At 47.3% G+C, this 20,675-nt stretch overlaps 1 protein-coding gene across 2 annotated transcripts in view; it reads left to right on the plus strand.

The window, feature by feature from the left end:
- Positions 1-20,675, plus strand: part of LOC141133850 (NACHT, LRR and PYD domains-containing protein 3-like) — a 267,114-nt gene that overhangs the window by 118,183 nt on the left and 128,256 nt on the right. For both annotated transcript variants that reach the window (XM_073623429.1, XM_073623430.1), the window contains exon 3: positions 8,483-8,785. In XM_073623429.1, coding sequence (XP_073479530.1) covers positions 8,483-8,785 — 303 coding nt within the window. The remainder of the gene's footprint in view (positions 1-8,482; positions 8,786-20,675) is intronic.

The raw sequence follows: 20,675 nt of genomic DNA on the forward strand, positions 1-20,675 counted from the left end.
TCTGATGCACTCGTCTCAAAAAAGGCCCACACCAAAGAACTTTTTGAATAACGCGCAGAGACTGCAGCGCCCTGCACATGTGGAGCTTTGGGGTGTGATGCAGTCAATGTGCTGCCCTTAGGCTGGCCCCTGGAGGGCATCCTGCCTCGTTGGTGATGTGCCGCCTCCTCCTCCTCCTCCTCTCTCCTATCAGGCACCCACGTTGAGTCAGTGACCTCATCATCCCCTCCCTCCTCATCACTGGAGCAAACCTGGCAGTATGCTGCAGCAGGGGGAGCATGACTGCCAGATTGCTGTCCTTCTTGGGCACCCCCTCTGTCCGTGATCATGTTACTGCCTTCATCGAGCTCAGTATCATCATCAGAGCCTTCCAAACGCTGGGCATCCTCCTGGAGCATGTACCCAACACTGTGGTCCAGCAGTTCGAGGGAATCCTCATGAGGACATGGTGGAGCTAGGGAAGGAGTCACTGATGACATTGAGCTGAGGGAAGAGGCCGCTGCTTTGCCAGACAAAGCACCCTGGGCATGGGTGAGAGAGGATGAGGAGGATGAGGACGGCTTGGTCATCCACTCGACCAAGTCTTCCGCATGTTGTGGCTCAACACGGCCAGCTGCCGAAAAAAAGGCCCAGCGTGTCCCATGGCCACGTGCTGATGAGGATGCACCGTCTCCACGACCAGCACTAGACACAGAGCCTGCTTGCCCTCTCTTATTGGCTTGTGACTGTCTGCCTCTCCTTCTTGGCCTTCCAGACATACTAATGGCCTGTAGCTGCACTAAGCTGGGATAGAACACCAGTAATTTTCTTCAGGTAGCTTTATATACTGTAACCAGACAAGCCTGCCTGTCAGTAGGAAGATAACAGGAACGGATCTAGCTGAACACTGTGAGCAGGACGCACTGTACTAAATGTAAATAGTCTAGCTGCCTGACCGTGGTACTAATAGGATCAAATAGAACACCAGTAATTTTCTTCAGGTAGCTTTATATACTGTAACCAGACAAGCCTGCCTGTCAGTAGGAAGATAACAGGAACGGATCTAGCTGAACACTGTGAGCAGGACGCACTGTACTAAATGTAAATAGTCTAGCTGCCTGACCGTGGTACTAATAGGATCAAATAGAACACCAGTAATTTTCTTCAGGTAGCTTTATATACTGTAACCAGACAAGCCTGCCTGTCAGTAGGAAGATAACAGGAACGGATCTAGCTGAACACTGTGAGCAGGACACACTGTACTAAATGTAAATAGTCTAGCTGCCTGACCGTGGTACTAATAGGATCAAATAGAACACCAGTAATTTTCTTCAGGTAGCTTTATATACTGTAACCAGACAAGCCTGCCTGTCAGTAGGAAGATAACAGGAACGGATCTAGCTGAACACTGTGAGCAGGACGCACTGTACTAAATGTAAATAGTCTAGCTGCCTGACCGTGGTACTAATAGGATCAAATAGAACACCAGTAATTTTCTTCAGGTAGCTTTATATACTGTAACCAGACAAGCCTGCCTGTCAGTAGGAAGATAACAGGAACGGATCTAGCTGAACACTGTGAGCAGGACGCACTGCACTAAACGTAAATAGTCTAGAAGATAACAGGAACGGATCTAGCTAAACTGAATACAGTGTATATATATATATATGCAACACCTGGGATGCATATATATACACAATACACTGTAAGTGCAGCTAACTGACTGACTGTTCTGCCTAATCTATCTAACTCAAATCAAATGACACTGTCTGTCTCTCTCTCTCAATGAACGCCGGAACACACACTACACAGGGCCGCCGTGCAGGCGGCCTTATATAGTGTGGGGCGTGTACTAAATCCCCTGAGCCATAATTGGCCAAAGCCTCCTTGGCTTTGGCCAATTATGGCTCTCTGTTCAGGCGGCGCTGTGATTGGCCAAGCATGCGGGTCATAGTGCATGCTTGGCCAATCATCAGCAAGCAATGCACTGCCATGCCACAGTGAATTATGGGCTGTGACGCGCCACACGAATTTGGCGCGAACGGCCCATATCGTTCGCAATTCGGCGAACGGGCGAACAGCCGACGTTCAAGTCGAACATGGGTTCGACTCGAACACGAAGCTCATCCCTATTCTGAGCATGCGTGGCACTTTGTCCGTCGGATTTGTGTACACACGATCGGAATTTCCGACAACAAAATCCGTTGTCGGAAAATTTTATCTCCTGCTCTCCAACTTTGTGTGTGTCGGAAAATCTGATGGAAAATGTCCAATGGAGCCCACACACGGTCGGAATTTCCGACAACACGCTCTGATCGGACATTTTCCATCGGAAAATCCGACCGTGTGTACGGGGCATAAGAGTTATGATTGCAATGTTCAAAAAACGGGACAATCAGACCTGCCGGGCCATCTCAGATCACAATAAAATTGTCAATGTAATGCCCAAAAAAAACGATATTGGCTGAATAAGGATTATTATGCCAAATATACTTTTTCTCCCAATATCCCATGGCTAAATTTGCATAGGAGGGGGCAAAATTTGCTCCCATGGCGGTCCCCTGTAGTTGTAGGAAGAACTCGCCATCAAAATCAAAATAGTTGTGACTAAAACAAAAATTGGTGGCCTCTAAAAGAAATGCAGCCTGTCTGGAATTTAACATGGGGTCCTGGGCCAGAAAAAATTCTAAAAAATTCTAAAGCTTCTAGGCCAAATTGATGTGGGATGGTGGTGTACAGTGACGTGACATCCAAAGAGAGCCATGTATAGGTAGGTTCCCACTTGTATGGTGCCAAAAGCTCCAAGAGGTGCGAACCATCTCTGATGAAGGATGGTAACTGCTGAACTATAGGCTGTAAATATTGGTCAATGTATTGACTCAGACCTGTCGTGACACTGTCCATGGCAGCCACAATGGGTCTGCCAGGAGGAGAAGTAAGATTTTTATGGACTTTGGGCAAGTGGTAAAAGTATGGTACCTGATAGAACCTTTTTAAAAGAAAGGAAGCTTCCACTTTGCTGATCACTCCATTATTAAGGGCTGATTGAACCAAATGACTAGCCTCAAGAGCAAAGTCACTAGTAGGGTCTTTTTTGAGTTTAGTGTAGGTAGTCTCGTCAGAGAGCAGTCTATGGGCCTCTGTTATATAGTCGACTTTATCTTGTACAACTATACCCCCTCCTTTGTCAGACAATTTGATGACAATATCGGTTGTGTGAATTAAGGAGTCTAATGCTCGAGTTTCTGCAGCAGTGAGATTGTGTTTATGGGTAGGGATGGTAGAAGAAGACTGACAGAGCTTAACAAAGTTGGCATACACAACTCTGTAAAAGCTCTCTAGATATGGGCCTTTGAACTGAGTGGGGTAAAACACTGATTTGGGTTTGAAGAATGAATGTACTATCGGCTGTGAGGTGGCCAAATGGTGTGTGAAAAGGGTAAGTGTGTCATCTTCCTCTGCCATAGATTCCAGCATGTCTATGATGTCACCATCATATTCAAAGACATCTGGAGAGAAATTTGGGTAAGGCAGAAGAGGATGAATCCACATGATCTGAACTGGGTTTATTTTGTTTGGCATGGAAAAACCTTTTTAAAGTGAAATTGCGAATATATCTATTGAGATCTTTAAATAAGAGAAAAGGGTTGAGCTTATTGATGGGGGCAAAGTTAAGTCCTCTACTTAGTAGACTGAGGTCTGCAGTAGAGAGTTCACGAGAGGATAAATTGAAAATCTTTACAGTTTCCGGAATTTTAGTAGGTTGGTTTCTAGACCTATTTCGTCCTCCTCTACAGCCTCTCCGATGAATTTTCTTTTTCTCCGGTTGGCTGGAGGAGGACTGTGGACTAAAAAAGAGGAATCAACAGGTGGGGGGAGGCATGGAACATGAGATGGAAGGGTAGGTATGTTGGGAGGAGGAGAAGATGTAGGAAGGGGAGGAGGAGGACTTCTAATGAACAGACTTGGGCTATCTGTAGAGCCAAGTCTGGGCGGATGTATAATACTTGGGGGGCCAATGGTAATGGCTGACTGGGTATCCATATGTTCAGCATTGGTATTCCTGGATATAGGCAAGTGAAATGGATCAGCAGCAGTATGGGATACTGCTATGGGCGAGAGGTCTGAGGCCACACTAGATGTGGGCATGGGAGCCGTGGTAGCAACATGAGTGCCTCTACCTGCATAAGAAGGTCTATTATAAAATGTATTTAAATCATAAATTGGAAGTTTTGATAGTGAGGTTTAGGGATGAGCTTCGAGTTCGAGTTGAACTCATGTTCGACTCGAACATTAGCTGTTCGCAAGTTCGCCGAACACCGAACAATTTGGGGTGTTCGCGGCAAATTCGAATGCCGCGGAACACCCTTTAAAAGTCTATGGGAGAAATCAAAAGTGCTAATTTTAAAGGCTTATATGCAAGTTATTGTCATAAAAAGTGTTTGGGGACCCGGGTCCTGCCCCAGGGGACATGTATCAATGCAAAAAAAAGTTTTAAAAACGGACGTTTTTTCAGGAGCAGTGATTTTAATAATGCTTAAAGTCAAACAATAAAAGTGTAATATCCCTTTAAATTTCGTACCTGGGGGGTGTCTATAGTATGCCTGTAAAGGGGCGCATGTTTCCCGTGTTTAGAACAGTCTGACAGCAAAATGACATTTGGAAGGAAAAAACACATTTAAAACTACCCGCGGCTATTGCATTGCCGACAATACACATAGAAGTTCATTGATAAAAACGGCATGGGAATTCCCCCCAGGGAAACCCCGAACCAAAATTAAAAAAAAAAAAAATGACGTGGGGGGGTCCCCCTAAATTCCATACCAGGCCCTTCAGGTCTGGTATGGATATTAAGGGGAACCCCGGCCAAAATTAAAAAAAAAAAATGACGTGGGGTTCCCCCTAAATTCCATACCAGACCCTTCAGGTCCGGTATGGATTTTAAGGGGAACCCCACGCCAAAAAAAAAAAAAAAAAACGGCGTGGGGTTCCCCCAAAAATCCATACCAGACCCTTATCCGAGCACGCAACCTGGCAGGCCGCAGGAAAAGAGGGGGGGATGAGAGTGCGGCCCCCCCCTCCTGAACCGTACCAGGCCACATGCCCTCAACATTGGGAGGGTGCTTTGGGGTAGCCCCCCAAAACACCTTGTCCCCATGTTGATGAGGACAAGGGCCTCATCCCCACAACCGTGGCCGGTGGTTGTGGGGGTCTGCGGGCGGGGGGCTTATCGGAATCTGGAAGCCCCCTTTAACAAGGGGACCCCCAGATCCCGGCCCCCCCCCTGTGTGAAATGGTAAGGGGGTACTTACCCCTACCATTTCACTAAAAAACTGTCAAAATAGTTAAAAATGACAAGAGACAGTTTTTGACAATTCCTTTATTTAAATGCTTCTTCTATCTTCCTTCATCTTCTTCTTCTTCTGGTTCTTCTGGCTCTTCTGGTTCTTCCTCCGGCGTTCTCGTCCAGCATCTTCTCCGCGGCGTCTTCTATCTTCTTCTCCTCGGGCCGCTCCGCACCCATGGCATGAGGGGAGGCTCCCGCTCTTCTCTTCATCTTCTTCTTCATCCTCTTCTCTTCTTCATCTTCTTCATCTTCATCTTCTCTTCTTTTCTTCTGCGGGCCGCTCCGCATCCATGCATGGAGGGAGGCTCCCGCTGTGTGACGGCGTCTCCTCGTCTGACGGTTCTTAAATAACGGGGGGCGGGGCCACCCGGTGACCCCGCCCCCCTCTGACGCACGGGACATGACGGGACTTCCCTGTGGCATTCCCCGTGACGTCACAGGGAAGTCCCGCAAGTCACCGTGCGTCAGAGGGGGCGGGGTCACCGGGTGGCCCCGCCCCCCGTTATTTAAGAACTGTCAGACGAGGAGACGCCGTCACACAGCGGGAGCCTCCCTTCATGCATGGATGCGGAGCGGCCCGGAGAAGAAAAGAAGAGAAGATGAAGAAGATGAAGAAGATGAAGAAGAGAAGAGGATGAAGAAGAAGATGAAGAGAAGAGCGGGAGCCTCCCCTCATGCCATGGGTGCAGAGCGGCCCGAGGAGAAGAAGATAGAAGACGCCGCGGAGAAGATGCTGGACGAGAACGCCGGAGGAAGAACCAGAAGAGCCAGAAGAACCAGAAGAAGAAGAAGATGAAGGAAGATAGAAGAAGCATTTAAATAAAGGAATTGTCAAAAACTGTCTCTTGTCATTTTTAACTATTTTGACAGTTTTTTAGTGAAATGGTAGGGGTAAGTACCCCCTTACCATTTCACACGGGGGGGGCCGGGATCTGGGGGTCCCCTTGTTAAAGGGGGCTTCCAGATTCCGATAAGCCCCCCGCCCGCAGACCCCCACAACCACCGGCCACGGTTGTGGGGATGAGGCCCTTGTCCTCATCAACATGGGGACAAGGTGTTTTGGGGGGCTACCCCAAAGCACCCTCCCAATGTTGAGGGCATGTGGCCTAGTACGGTTCAGGAGGGGGGGGGGGCGCACTCTCGTCCCCCCCTCTTTTCCTGCGGCCTGCCAGGTTGCGTGCTCGGATAAGGGTCTGGTATGGATTTTTGGGGGAACCCTACGCCGTTTTTTTTTTTTTTTTTGGCGCGGGGTTCCCCTTAAAATCCATACCAGACCTGAAGGGTCTGGTATGGAATTTAGGGGGAACCCCACGTCATTTTTTTTTTTAATTTTGGCCGGGGTTCCCCTTAATATCCATACCAGACCTGAAGGGCCTGGTATGGAATTTAGGGGGACCCCCCCACGTCATTTTTTTTTTTTTTAATTTTGGTTCGGGGTTTCCCTGGGGGGAATTCCCATGCCGTTTTTATCAATGAACTTCTATGTGTATTGTCGGCAATGCAATAGCCGCGGGTAGTTTTAAATGTGTTTTTTCCTTCCAAATGTCATTTTGCTGTCAGACTGTTCTAAACACAGGAAACATGCGCCCCTTTACAGGCAAACTATAGACACCCCCCAGGTACGAAATTTAAAGGGATATTACACTTTTATTGTTTGACTTTAAGCATTATTAAAATCACTGCTCCTGAAAAAACGGCCGTTTTTAAAACTTTTTTTTGCATTGATCCATGTCCCCTGGGGCAGGACCCAGGTCCCCAAACACTTTTTATGACAATAACTTGCATATAAGCCTTTAAAATTAGCACTTTTGATTATTCATGTTCGTGTCCCATAGACTTTAACGGTGTTCGCTTGTTCGAGCGAACTTTTTTCCTGTTCGCATGTTCTGGTGCGAACCGAACAGGGGGGTGTTCGGCTCATCCCTAGTGAGGTTATTCTGAATCATATGAATATTGGTGCTGGGCCGAAGGCACTGGATGTTTTTATAAGGAACAGGGAGTCCCATGAGGGTAGAAGGATACGGGGAATGATGTGGTGGCTGTACATGAGGCAGTGGGTGTGTATACCTGATGTTTGTAGGTATGCTGGATGGAATAGAAGAAGATGTGAAATGAGTGGGAGGGATGTGGTGGTCTGATTTCATGAGTAGGTGGCGTGGATTTCTGTTTCCAATTAAATACACAATCTAGATTGAAATAATCTAGATCTCTCTTGAATTTGCCTATTTTGGTTTTAATCAAAAAGTCTTCATCAGACTTGGTATTCTTCTTTCGTATCATAAGCCAGGAAAAAGGAACAGTGATTTTCTGGTCAATGATTCCTTTGGCTAAAGTTTTGGCTTCTAATCTAAGTTTTTCAAAGAGGTGTGCTCTGTGCTCAATGAGGATTTCCATCCACTTTGAGGTACAGAATTCGGAAATATTTTCCCATTCTTTTTTTGCTAGTGGTATTCAAAAAAGGACAGTCCTTGATGACCCTAAGGCCTCTGGGTGAATTTTGGTGGATATGTATTTTTCTAGAAAGAATTTATCCCACCATTGTTGCTTGGTGTGTTTGATGATCCTTTCCAGATGTTTAAATTTACCACATAGAGTATATCTAGTGGTACCGGTTAATTTGATATAGTTGGAAACAATATGGGCCGGTAATATGGTATATAATTCCTCCAAAACACTATGCCTGTGGGCCTCTATATCTTTAAGGAGATCCATGGGAAAATAAATAAAAAATGAAGTGGAAGATATATACGGTGGGAAATATGTATATATATTTGTTTATATACATATATCTTGCCTTTGGACTATGAGGAACAGTTGATTGAGGTACTTATGTATTGCGCCTTTTTCACTTGTTCTAGGGATGATTCATGAAGGTGATTTTTTTAATATAAAAAGCCCCCCTAGGTGTTTGCACCCAATATTAATCCATCTGACAGGTAACTTACCACTATGGAGGCAATCATATGAGATTACCACAGGGAATTCAATCCCTCCATAGGATAACGTACATATAGACATATCAGGGGATCATTTCATTTCCCTTCTATATGCTCTTTATAGCATTGCTAGCTGCCAGTACAGACTTATCTGCTGTCCTGTGTCAGAAATCCTCCAATCAGGATGAATGTTAATGATTTCTCATTGTTCTCTTTGCAGGGTTGGCTCCTGGTGTCCTGGGAAAGAGGAAACAAACCCCCGGTGATCTTATCATACATTCTCTGGAGGATCTGAAAGGAAGTGACTTCAAGAGATTTAGGAACAAATTGTCTGATTTCTCCTATGGAGATAAACGTCCCATCCCCCGAGGAAGACTAGAAAATGCAGACTGGATCACCACCAAGGACCTCCTGATAGACACATATGGAGAAGAAGGGGCTCTGGATGTCACCATTCATGTCTTTACACTGATTGATCTGATGGGACCCGCAAATGACCTCCAGGAGAGGAGAGCACAAAATGGTGAGTTCCCATCTATAATGTCCATTTCATACCAATTCCTGATCAATATCTGTGTGAGGAAGAACTAGGAATGTCACCCAGGGAAAGCCAGTGACCAATCAGGAGCTTCCAACTAGACAAACCCCTTCCCACTGACAGTACGCATTTATGGGGCCCCACAAAAAGGGGTCTTTATTCTGGGGGCCAATTATCTGCGTAACTCTGTGCTGGGAGAGCGCTGCAAGAGACTAGGATTCCACCAAGAGCCCCGGGTATCGTACTAATGATCAGAATCTGGGACTCCCAGTTCTCTGTCACATGATCGCTGTGATAACCTCTGATTGGCAGTCATAGTAATGAGTCACTGTGCAGCTGACCCCTGTATTTTCTTTCTTTTCTAAATGGAGAGAAAGATACATTGTATACTTACAGGATATATTATATAATACATTGTATACATACAGGATCCATTATATCATACATTGTATACTTACCGGATATATTATATAATACATTGTATACATACAGAATATAATATATAATACATTGTATACATACAGGATATATTATATAATACATTGTATACATACAGGATCCATTATATAATACATTGTATACATACAGGATATATTATATAATACATTGTACACATACAAGATATATTATATATTACATTGTATACATTGTGACCCCGCCCCCCTCTGACGCACGGTGACTTGACAGGGACTTCCCTGTGTCGTCACAGGGAATGCCACAGGGAAGTCCCGTCATGTCCCGTGCGTCAGAGGGGGTGGGGTCCCCGGGTGGCCCTGCCCCCCATTATTTAAGAACCGTCAGACGAAGAGACGCCGTCACACAGCGGGAGCCTCCCTCCATGCCAGCATGGATGAGGAGCGGCCCGGAGAAGAAAATGAAGAAGAGAAGAAGAAAGAAGAGAAGAGGATGAAGAAGAAGATGAAGAGAAGAGCGGGAGCCTCCCCTCATGCCATGGGTGCGGAGCGGCCCGAGGAGAAGAAGATAGAAGACGCCACAGAGGAGATGCTGGACGAGAACGCCGGAGGAAGAACCAGAAGAGCCAGAAGAACCAGAAGAAGATGAAGGAAGAAAGAAGAAGCATTTAAATAAAGGAATTGTCAAAAACTGTCTCTTGTCATTTTTAACATTTTTGACAGTTTTTTAGTGAAATGGTAGGGGTAAGTACCCCCTTACCATTTCACACAGGGGGGGTGGGATCTGGGGGTCCCCTTGTTAAAGGGGGCTTCCAGATTCCGATAAGCCCCCCGCCCGCAGACCCCCACAACCACCGGCCAGGGTTGTGGGGATGAGGCCCTTGTCCTCATCAACATGGGGACAAGGTGTTTTGGGGGGCTACCCCAAAGCACCCTCCCAATGTTGAGGGCATGTGGCCTGGTACGGTTCAGGAGGGGGGGCGCACTCTCGTCCCCCCTCTTTTCCTGCGGCCTGCCAGGTTGCGTGCTCGGATAAGGGTCTGGTATGGATTTTTTTGGCGCGGGGTTCCCCTTAAAATCCATACCAGACCTGAAGGGTCTGGTATGAAATTTAAGGGGAACCCCACATCATTTTTTTTTAAATTTTGGCTGGGGTTCCCCTTAATATCCATTCCAGACCTGAAGGGCCTGGTATGGAATTTAGGGAGTCTCCCACGTCATTTTTTTTTTTTTAATTTTGTTTCGGGGTTGCCCTGTGGGGAATTCCCATGCCGTTTTTATCAATGAACTTCTATGTGTATTGTCGGCAATGCAATAGCCTCGGGTAGTTTTAAATGACTTTTTTTCCTTCGAAATGTCATTTTGCTGTCAGACTGTTCTAAACACAGGAAACATGCGCCCCTTTACAGACATACTATAGACACCCCCCCAGGTATGAAATTTAAAGGGATATTACACTTTTATTGTTTGACTTTAAGCATTATTAAAATCACTGCTCCTGAAAAAACAGATGTTTTTAAAACTTTTTTTTGCATTGATCCATGTCCCCTGGGGCAGGACCCAGGTCCCCAAACACTTTTTATGACAATAACTTGCATATAAGCCTTTAAAATTAGCACTTTTGATTTCTCCCATAGACTTTTAAAGGGTGTTCCGCAGCATTCGAATTTGCCGCAAACACCCCAAATTGTTCGCTGTTTGGCGAACTTGCGAACAGCCAATGTTCGAGTCGAACATGAGTTCGACTCGAACTCGAAGCTCATCCCTAATACAGAATATATTATATAAGACATTGTATACATACAGGATATATTATATAATACATTGTATACATACAAGATCCATTATATAATACAATGTATACATACAGGATCCATTATATAAATACATTGTATACATACAGGATATATTATATTATACATTGTATACATACAGGATCCATTATATCATACATTGTATACATACAGGATCCATTATATAATACATTGTATACATACAGGATCCATTATATAATACATTGTATACATACAGGATCCATTATATAATACATTGTATACATACAGGATCCATTATATAATACATTGTATACATACAGGATCCATTATATAATACATTGTATACATACAGGATATATTATATAATACATTGTATACATACAGGATATATTATATCATACATTGTATACATACAGGATCCATTATATAATACATTGTATATAGGGATGAGCCGAACACCCCCCCGGTTCTGTTCGCACCAGAACCTGCGAACAGACCGAAAATTTACACGAACGTTAGAACCCCATTGATGTCTATGGGACTCGAACGTTCGAAATCAAAAGTGCTCATTTTAAAGTCTAATTTGCATGGTATTGTCCTAAAAAGGGTTTGGGGACCCGGGTCCTGCCCCAGGGGACATGTATCAATGCAAAAAAAACTTTTAAAAATGGCCGTTTTTTCGGGAGCAGTGATTTTAATGATGCTTAAAGTAAAAAAAAAAAAAAGTGAAATATTCCCTTAAATATCGTACCTGGGGTGTGTCTATAGTATGCCTGTAAAGTGGCGCGTGTTTCCCGTGTTTAGAACATTCCCTGCACAAAATGTCATTTTTAAAGGAAAAAATCTCATTTAAAACTGCTTGCGGGTTTAATGTAATGTCGGGTCCTGGCAATATGGATGAAAATCAGTGAGACAAACACCATGGGTACCCCCCAGTCCATTACCAGGCCCTTTGGGGCTTGTATGGATATTAAGGGGAACCCTGCACCCAAATTAAAAAAAGGAAAGGCGTGGGGCCCCAGGCCCTCTGAACAGCAGTATACAGGTGGTGCAAACAAGACAGGGACTGAGTTTGTTGTTAAGTAGAATCTGTTTGTAATTTTAAACGGATACATTTTTAACGTGTTTAGCTCCAGCCACAAAATCTTTTTTAAGCTGTTTGGAAAACATAGGGAAGGGTTATCACCCCTGTGACATTTGTTTTGCTGTCTGTCCTCCTCTTCAGAAGATTTCACCTCACTTTTTGTCCCAATGACAAATGTTTTTTGAAAATTTGGGGTTTTTTGTGGAACAAGGATTGGAAAGCATCAGTGGAAAGGAGAAATGTTTTTCCCATATTACTCTTACAGGAGAGAATTTCACTTCCTAGGGGTAGATTTCATCTCACTTCCTGTTGTCTCCTTCCGTTTGCAAATAGGAGTCGTTTGTAAGTTAGATGTTTGAAAGTAGGGGCCTGCCCTATATACTCAGCAGAAATTTGGGCTTTAGGTGTTGTTGTGGCCACAACACTGTAAGCCCTCACAGGGCCCTGCTGTGAAATATTAGATCAAGAACTGTAATTACATGCCCCTGTTGAACAGGGGCAGAAAAATTGGGCCTTTGGTGGTGGTGGTGGTGCTGGTGCCACAACACTGTAAGTCCTCACTCGCTCTTGGTGGGCGCAGAAATGGGCCCTGCTGTAAAATATTAGATCAAGAATTGTAATTACATGCCCCTGTTGAACAAGGGCAGAAAAATTGGGCCTTTGGTGGTGGTGGTGCTGGTGCCACAACACTGTAAGTCCTCACTCGCTCTTGATGGGTGCAGAAATGGGCCCTGCTGTGAAATATTAGATCAAGAATGGTAATTACATGCCCCTGTTGAACAGGGGCTGTAAAATTAGGCCTTAGGCACTGGTGCTGGTGCCACAACACTGCAACCCCTCACAGACACTCTAGTTGGAATGCAGGAATGAGCCCTGCTGCAAAGTATTGCATCAAAAATTGTAATTACACACCCCTTGTCATGAAGATCCTGCCAGTAACCGGCGATCCAGGCGCACGGGAACACGGCCACGGGTCCCACTGCGCATGCGCGCGCGTTCATGGGTGCGGTCACGCACGGGCACGTGCGCACACACTCCCGCTGGTGTCAGACGGGCTATTTAAACCGGTCTGTCACACACTATCCCCGCTGTCTGCTCTACAGCGTTCCGTGTGAGTAACCTGATCTGATCTGAGTATCCTGCTATCTGACCCGGCTTCCTGTTTGACCATCCTGCTATCCGCCTGCACCAGACCCTCTTGGCTTGCCTGACCATCCCTCTGTATTCTCCCTGGTACCTCTGCTGTCCAACCGATACCGACCACCGGCTTGTTGACCTACCTGTTGTCTGTTCCAGTCCAGCGTTCCAGCCTACTACCTGCTGCCTGTTCCTGGTTCCAGTCCAGCGTTCCAGGCTCCTACCTGCTGTCTGTTCCAGTCCAGCGTTCCAGGCTCCTACCTGCTGTCTGTTCCAGTCCAGCGTTCCAGGCTCCTACCTGCTGTCTGTTCCAGTCCAGCGTTCCAGGCTCCTACCTGCTGTCTGTTCCAGTCCAGCGTTCCAGGCTCCTACCTGCTGTCTGTTCCAGTCCAGCGTTCCAGGCTCCTACCTGCTGTCTGTTCCAGTCCAGCGTTCCAGGCTCCTACCTGCTGTCTGTTCCAGTCCAGCGTTCCAGGCTCCTACCTGCTGTCTGTTCCAGTCCAGCGTTCCAGGCTCCTACCTGCTGTCTGTTCCGGTCCAGCATTCCAGGCTCCTAACTGCTGTCTGTTCCGGTCCAGCGTTCCAGGCTCCTACCTGCTGTCTGTTCCAGTCCAGCGTTCCAGGCTCCTACCTGCTGTCTGTTCCAGTCCAGCGTTTCAGGCTTATACCTGCTGTCTGTTCCAGTCCAGTGTTCCAGTCTACTACCTGCTGCTTGTTCCTGGTTCCAGTCCAGCGTTCCAGGCTCCTACCTGCTGTCAGTTCCAGTCCAGCATTCCAGGCTCTTACCTGCTGGGTTCCTGGTCCTTCCTGCATTCCAGTCTCTGTCTTCAGTCTTCTCTTCGGCTTCAGATTCCAGAGGGAGCCACCACTACTGAGCTTCCAACGACTGTTGATCCTGCCAGGCACCCATACCACTCCTCACTCCTGGCCCTCTGTCTCCATTCCAGGGGAACGGGAGTGGGAGCTGTAAGGGTGGTCTTTCTCTGCACTTCAGGCTCAAAACCTACCAGGTACACGACACCGCTGTTAAACAGGGGCTGAAAAATTGGGCTTCAGGCACTGGTGCTGGTGCCACAACACTGCAACCCCTCACAGATACTCTAGTTGGAACGCAGAAATGAGCCCTGCTGCAAAGTATTGCATCAAAAATTGTAATTACACGCCCCTGTTAAACAAGGGCTGAAAAATTGGGCCTTAGGCACTGGTGCTGGTGCCACAAAACTGCATCCCCTCACAGATACTCTAGTTGTAACGCAGAAATGAGCCCTGCTGCAAAGTATTGCATCAAAAATTGTAATTACACGCCCCTGTTAAACAGGGGCTGAAAAATTGGGCCTTAGGGACTGGTGGTGGCGCCCAGAACCAAAAATGTTCTTACAAGCTATCAGCGTGATGATTGAGGAGGAAGAGGATAATTACTCAGGGATAGTCACTCAGCATCAGCATAGGCAGTCTTTGAAGGGATCTGAGATTTCAAAAAAAATTATTCGGTTACATCAGCATCAGGTGCTTGGTAGCTGTTGGTGATCCAAGACTGATTCATTTTTATGAAGGTCAGTCGATCGACCGAGTCGGTGGACAGACGCACCCTGTGATCGGTTACAAAGCCTCCAGCAGCACTGAATGTGCGTTCCGAAAGAATGCTGGATGCAGGACAGGCCAGTAGCTCAATTGCATACTTTACAAGCTCTGGCCAGTGATCCATCCTCAAGACCCAGTAACCCAGAGGATTTTCGGTGGGAAAGGTGTCCAAGTCTGATCTTGCCCCTAGGTATTCCTGCACCATGTAAAACAGACGCTGGCGATGGTTGCTGGAACCAATCATACCTTACGGCTGCGGACCAAAAAATTGTCTGAACGCATCGGTCAGAAGGTCACCTTCTCCACCGCTCCTTCTTTGACTGACCGAAGCCTCAGCAACACTTTGTCCAGAAACAGGAGTTTGTAACCTCCCAGTCTCTGGGAACGCGTTGCACAGACCTTTCTGCAAGGCCTCCCAAAGATGTTTCATCCTCTGCTCCCTCTGCGATGGCAAAATAAGGTCCGCAACCTTACCGTTGTAACGTGGATCAAGGAGGGTTGCCAGCCAGTATTGGTCCTTCTCCTTGATACCACGAATACGAGGATCCTTATGCAGGCTTTGCAGGATCAGGGAGGCCATGCAGCGTAGGTTTGCTGAGGCATTCGGTCCGAAGTCCTCTGGGTCACTAAGGACGACATGGTCCGCAGCCACCTCCTCCCAGCCACGTACAAGTCCATGTGTTTCTTGGGACTGATCCCTTAAAGACTGCTGCTGATGCTGAGTGCCAGGCTCCACCTCCATACTGACACAATCATCCTCCTCCTCCTCCTCCTCCTCCTCGTCCTCTTCCTGTGTGATCGGCGGGCACGCAGGAACACTGTCTGGATAAAGGGGGCCTTGAGAGCTAAGGAAGTCCTCCTCTTCCTGCCTCTGTTCTGCCTCAAGTACACTGTCCATTATTCCATGCAGCGTGTGCTCCAACAGGTGGACAAGGGGGACAGTGTCACTGATGCATGCACTGTCACTGCTCACCATCCTCGTGGCCTCCTCAAATGATGACAGGACAGTGCATGCATCCCTGATCATGGCCCACTGGCGTGGGGAAAAAAACCAAGCTCCCCTGACCCTGTCCTGGTGCCATAGTCGCACAGGTACTCATTGATGGCCCTCTGCTGCGTGTGCAGCCGCTGCAGCATGGCCAACGTTGAGTTCCACCTGGTGTGGATGTCACAGATTAGGCGGTTCTTGGGCAGGTTAAACTCCTTTTGGAGGTCCGCCAGCCGAGCACTGGCATTATATGACCGGTGGAAATGCACACAGACTTTCCTGGCCTGCCTCAGGACATCCTGTAAGCCCGGGTACCTGCCCAAGAACCGCTGCACCACCAAGTTAAGGACGTGAGACAAACAGGGCACATGGGTCATTTGTCCCTGTCGGAGGGCAGAGAGGAGGTTGGTGCCATTGTCGCAAACCACCATTCCTGCCTTAAGTTGGCGTGGCGTCAACCACCTCTGAACCTGCCCCTGCAGAGCTGACAGAACCTCTGCCCCAGTGTGGCTCCTGTCCCCCAAGCACACCAGCTCAAGCACCGCATGTAATCTTTTGGCCTGCGTACTTGCGTAGCCCCTTAAACGGCTACGGAGCACCGCTGGTTCCGAGGACAAAGCACAGGAAGAGGCCATGGAGGAAGAAGAAGAGGAGGGGGTGGAGGAGAGAGGTGTGTCACAATCATTAGCATTTTGGAGGCGTGGTGGCGGAACAACCTCCAACACTACTGCACCTTGTTCTGCATCCTTCCCAGCTGCCAGCAGAGTCACCCAATGCGCCGTGAAACTTAGGAAACGTCCCTGTCCATGCTTGCTGGACCATGAGTCAGCGGTAATATGCACCTTACCGCTGACCGCCCTGTCCAGCGAGGCATGGACATTGCCTTCCACATGCCGGTAGAGAGCCGGAATCGCCTTCCGTGAGAAAAAGTGGCGTTTGGGTACTGCCACTGAGGAACCGCACATTCCACAAACTCACGGAAGGGGGCAGAGTCTACCAACTGAAAAGGCAGCAGTTGAAGTGCTAGCAATTTTGCCAAGCTAGCATTCAACCACTGGGCATGTGGATGGCTGAGAGCAAACTTCTTTCGGCGGTGCAGCAGCTGGGGCAGGGAAATTTGCCTGGTACAATCTGATGTCGGTGTACCAAAAGCAGATTGCCCACAAGTACTTGGCTGTGACACACCTAATTCTACACCTTCATTCCTCTCAGTGCAGGTCTCAGAGAGGACTGAAGGTATAGTGGGGTTGGAGATCTCAGCTGATGAGGAGCAAGGAGAGGTCCTCTTTGTGCTTTGGTGTGGGTCTTTTAGATACACTTGCCAACGAACTGCATGGCAGGTCAACATATGTCTGGTCAAGCATGTGGTACCCAAGCGGGAGATGTTTTGGCCACGCGAGATACGCTTGAGACATATGTTTCAAATAGCAGCGGTGCGATCTGATGCACTCATCTCAAAAAAGGCCCACACCAAAGAACTTTTTGAATAAAGCGCAGAGACTGCAGCGCCCTGCACATGTGGAGCTTTGGGGTGTGATGCAGTCAATGTGCTGCCCTTAGGCTGGCCCCTGGAGGGCATCCTGCCTCGTTGGTGATGTGCCGCCTCCTCCTCCTCCTCCTCTCTCCTATCAGGCACCCACGTTGAGTCAGTGACCTCATCATCCCCTCCCTCCTCATCACTGGAGCAAACCTGGCAGTATGCTGCAGCAGGGGGAGCATGACTGCCAGATTGCTGTCCTTCTTGGGCACCCCCTCTGTCTGTGCTCATGTTACTGCCTTCATCGAGCTCAGTATCATCATCAGAGCCTTCCAAACACTGGGCATCCTCCTGGAGCATGTACCCAACACTGTGGTCAAACAGTTCGAGGGACTCCTCAGGAGGACATGGTGGGGCTAGGGAAGGAGTCACTGATGACATTGAGCCAAGGGAAGAGGCCGCTGCTTTGCCAGACAAAGTACCCTGGGCATGGGTGAGAGAGGAGGAGGAGGATGAGGATGGCTTGGTCATCCACACGACCAAGTCTTCCGCATGTTGCGGCTCAACACGGGCAGCTGCTGAAAAAAAGGCCAAGCGTGTCCCATGGCCACATGCTGATGAGGATGCACCGTCTCCACGACCAGCACTAGACACAGAGCCTGCTTGCCCTCTCTTATTGGCTTGTGACTGTCTGCCTCTCCTTCTTGGCCTTCCAGACATACTAATGGACTGTAGCTGCACTAAGCTGGGATATATATATATATATATATATATATATATATATATATATATATATATATATATATATATATATACACTGATACTGCAGCTAGCAAAATCAACTGCCTGCCTGTAGTATGAGAACACCACCAACCTTCTACAGGTAGCTTTAGCTGAACACTGTGCAGAGCTCGCAAAAAACTAACTTGTAGCTTTTTTAGCTGCCTGCGGTAGTTATAGGATCAGGAAAACACCACCAACCTTCTACAGGTAGCTTTAGGTGAACACTGTGCAGAGCTCACAAAAAATAACTTGTAGTTTTAGCTGAACACTGTGCAGAGGTCTCACTACACTAACTTGTAGGTTTAGCTGAACATTGTGAGGAGGACGCACCACACTAACTTGTAGTTTTAGCTGAACACTGTGAGCAGGACGCACCCCACTAACTTGTAGTTTTAGCTGAACACTGTGAGCAGGACGCACTGCACTAACTTGTAGCTTTAGATGAACACTGTGTAGAGGTCTCAGTACACTAACTTGTAGTTTTAGCTGAACACTGTGAGCAGGACGCACTGCACTAACTTGTAGTTTTAGCTGAACACTGTGAGCAGGACGCACTGCACTAACTTGTAGCTTTAGATGAACACTGTGAGCAGGACGCACCCCACTAACTTGTAGTTTTAGCTGAACACTGTGAGCAGGACGCATTGCACTAACTTGTAGTTTTAGCTGAACACTGTGAGCAGGACGCACCGCACTAACTTGTAGTTTTAGCTGAACACTGTGAGCAGGACGCACTGCACTAACTTGTAGTGTTAGCTGAACACTGTGAGCAGGATGCACCGCACTAACTTGTTGTTTTAGCTGAACACTGTGAGCAGGACGCACCGCACTAACTTGTAAATTTAGCTGAACACTGTGAGCAGGGTGCACCGCACTAACTTGTAGTTTCAGCTGCACACTGTGAGCAGGACGCACCCCACTAACTTGTAGCTTTAGCTGAACACTGTGAGCAGGACGCACCGCACTAACTTGTAGTTTTAGCTGAACACTGTGAGCAGGACGCACTGCACTAACTTGTAGTGTTAGCTGAACACTGTGAGCAGGATGCACCGCACTAACTTGCTGTTTTAGCTGAACACTGTGAGCAGGACGCACCACACTAACTTGTAGTTTTAGCTGAACACTGTGAGCAGGACGCACCGCACTAACTTGTAAATTTAGCTGAACACTGTGAGCAGGGTGCACCGCACTAACTTGTAGTTTCAGCTGCACACTGTGAGCAGGACGCACCCCACTAACTTGTAGCTTTAGCTGAACACTGTGAGCAGGACGCACTGCACTAACTTGTAGCTTTAGATGAACACTGTGCAGAGGTCTCACACCACTAACTTGTAGGTTTAGCTGAACACTGTGAGGTGGACGCACCACACTAACTTGTAGTTTTAGCTGAACACTGTGAGCAGGACGCACTGCACTAACTTGTAGTTTTAGCTGAACATTGTGAGCAGGACGCACCACACTAACTTGTAGTTTTAGCTGAACACTGTGAGCAGGACGCACCGCACTAACTTGTAGGTTTAGCTGAACACTGTGAGCAGGGCGCACAGCAGTAACTTGTAGTTTTAGCTGAACACTGTGAGCAGGACGCACCACACTAACTTGTAGGTTTAGCTGAACACTGTGAGATGGACACACCACACTAACTTCTAGATTTAGCTGAACACTGTGAGCAGGACGCACCCCACTAACTTGTAGGTTTAGCTGAACACTGTGAGCAGGATGCACTGCACTAACTGTAAATAGTCTAGCTGCCTGACTGTGGTACTAATAGATTCAAAAGAACACCAGTAATTTTCTTCAGGTAGCTGTAAATACTGTAACAAGACAAGCCTGCCTGTCAGTAAGAAGATAACAGGAACGGATCTAGCTGAACACTGTGAGCAGGACGCACTGCACTAACTTGTAGCTTTAGATGAATACTGTGCAGAGGTCTCACTACACTAACTTGTAGGTTTAGCTGCACACTGTGAGGTGGATGCACCACACTAACTTGTAGGTTTAGCTGAACACTGTGAGCAGGAGGCACCCCACTAACTTGTAGGTTTAGCTGAACACTGTGAGCAGGACGCACCCCACCAACTTGTAGTTTTAGCTGAACACTGTGAGCAGGACGCACCACACTAACTTGTAGGTTTAGCTGAACACTGTGAGCAGGACGCACCTCACTAACTTGTAGTTTTAGCTGAACACTGTGAGCAGGACGCACTGCACTAACTGTAAATAGTCTAGCTGCCTGACTGTGGTACTAATAGGATCAAAAGAACACCAGCAATTTTCTTCAGGTAGCTGTAAATACTGTAACAAGTAAAGCCTGCCTGTCAGTAAGAAGATAACAGGAACGGATCTAGCTAAACTGAATACAGTGTATATATATATATATATGCAACACCTGGGATGCATATATATACACAATACACTGTAAGTGCAGCTAACTCACTGATTGTCCTGCCTAATCTAGCTAACTCAAATGAAATGACACTGTCTCTGTCTCTCTTTCAACGCCGGAACACACACTACTCAGGGCCGCTATGCAGGCGGCCTTATATAGTGTGGGGCGTGTTCTAAACCCCCTGAGCCATAATTGGCCAGAGCCACTCTGGCTTTGGCCAATTACAGCTCTCTCTACCGATGGCGCTG

This window comes from Aquarana catesbeiana, linkage group LG03 (assembly GCF_042186555.1).
Source record: "Aquarana catesbeiana isolate 2022-GZ linkage group LG03, ASM4218655v1, whole genome shotgun sequence".
NCBI classification, from domain to species: domain Eukaryota; kingdom Metazoa; phylum Chordata; class Amphibia; order Anura; family Ranidae; genus Aquarana; species Aquarana catesbeiana.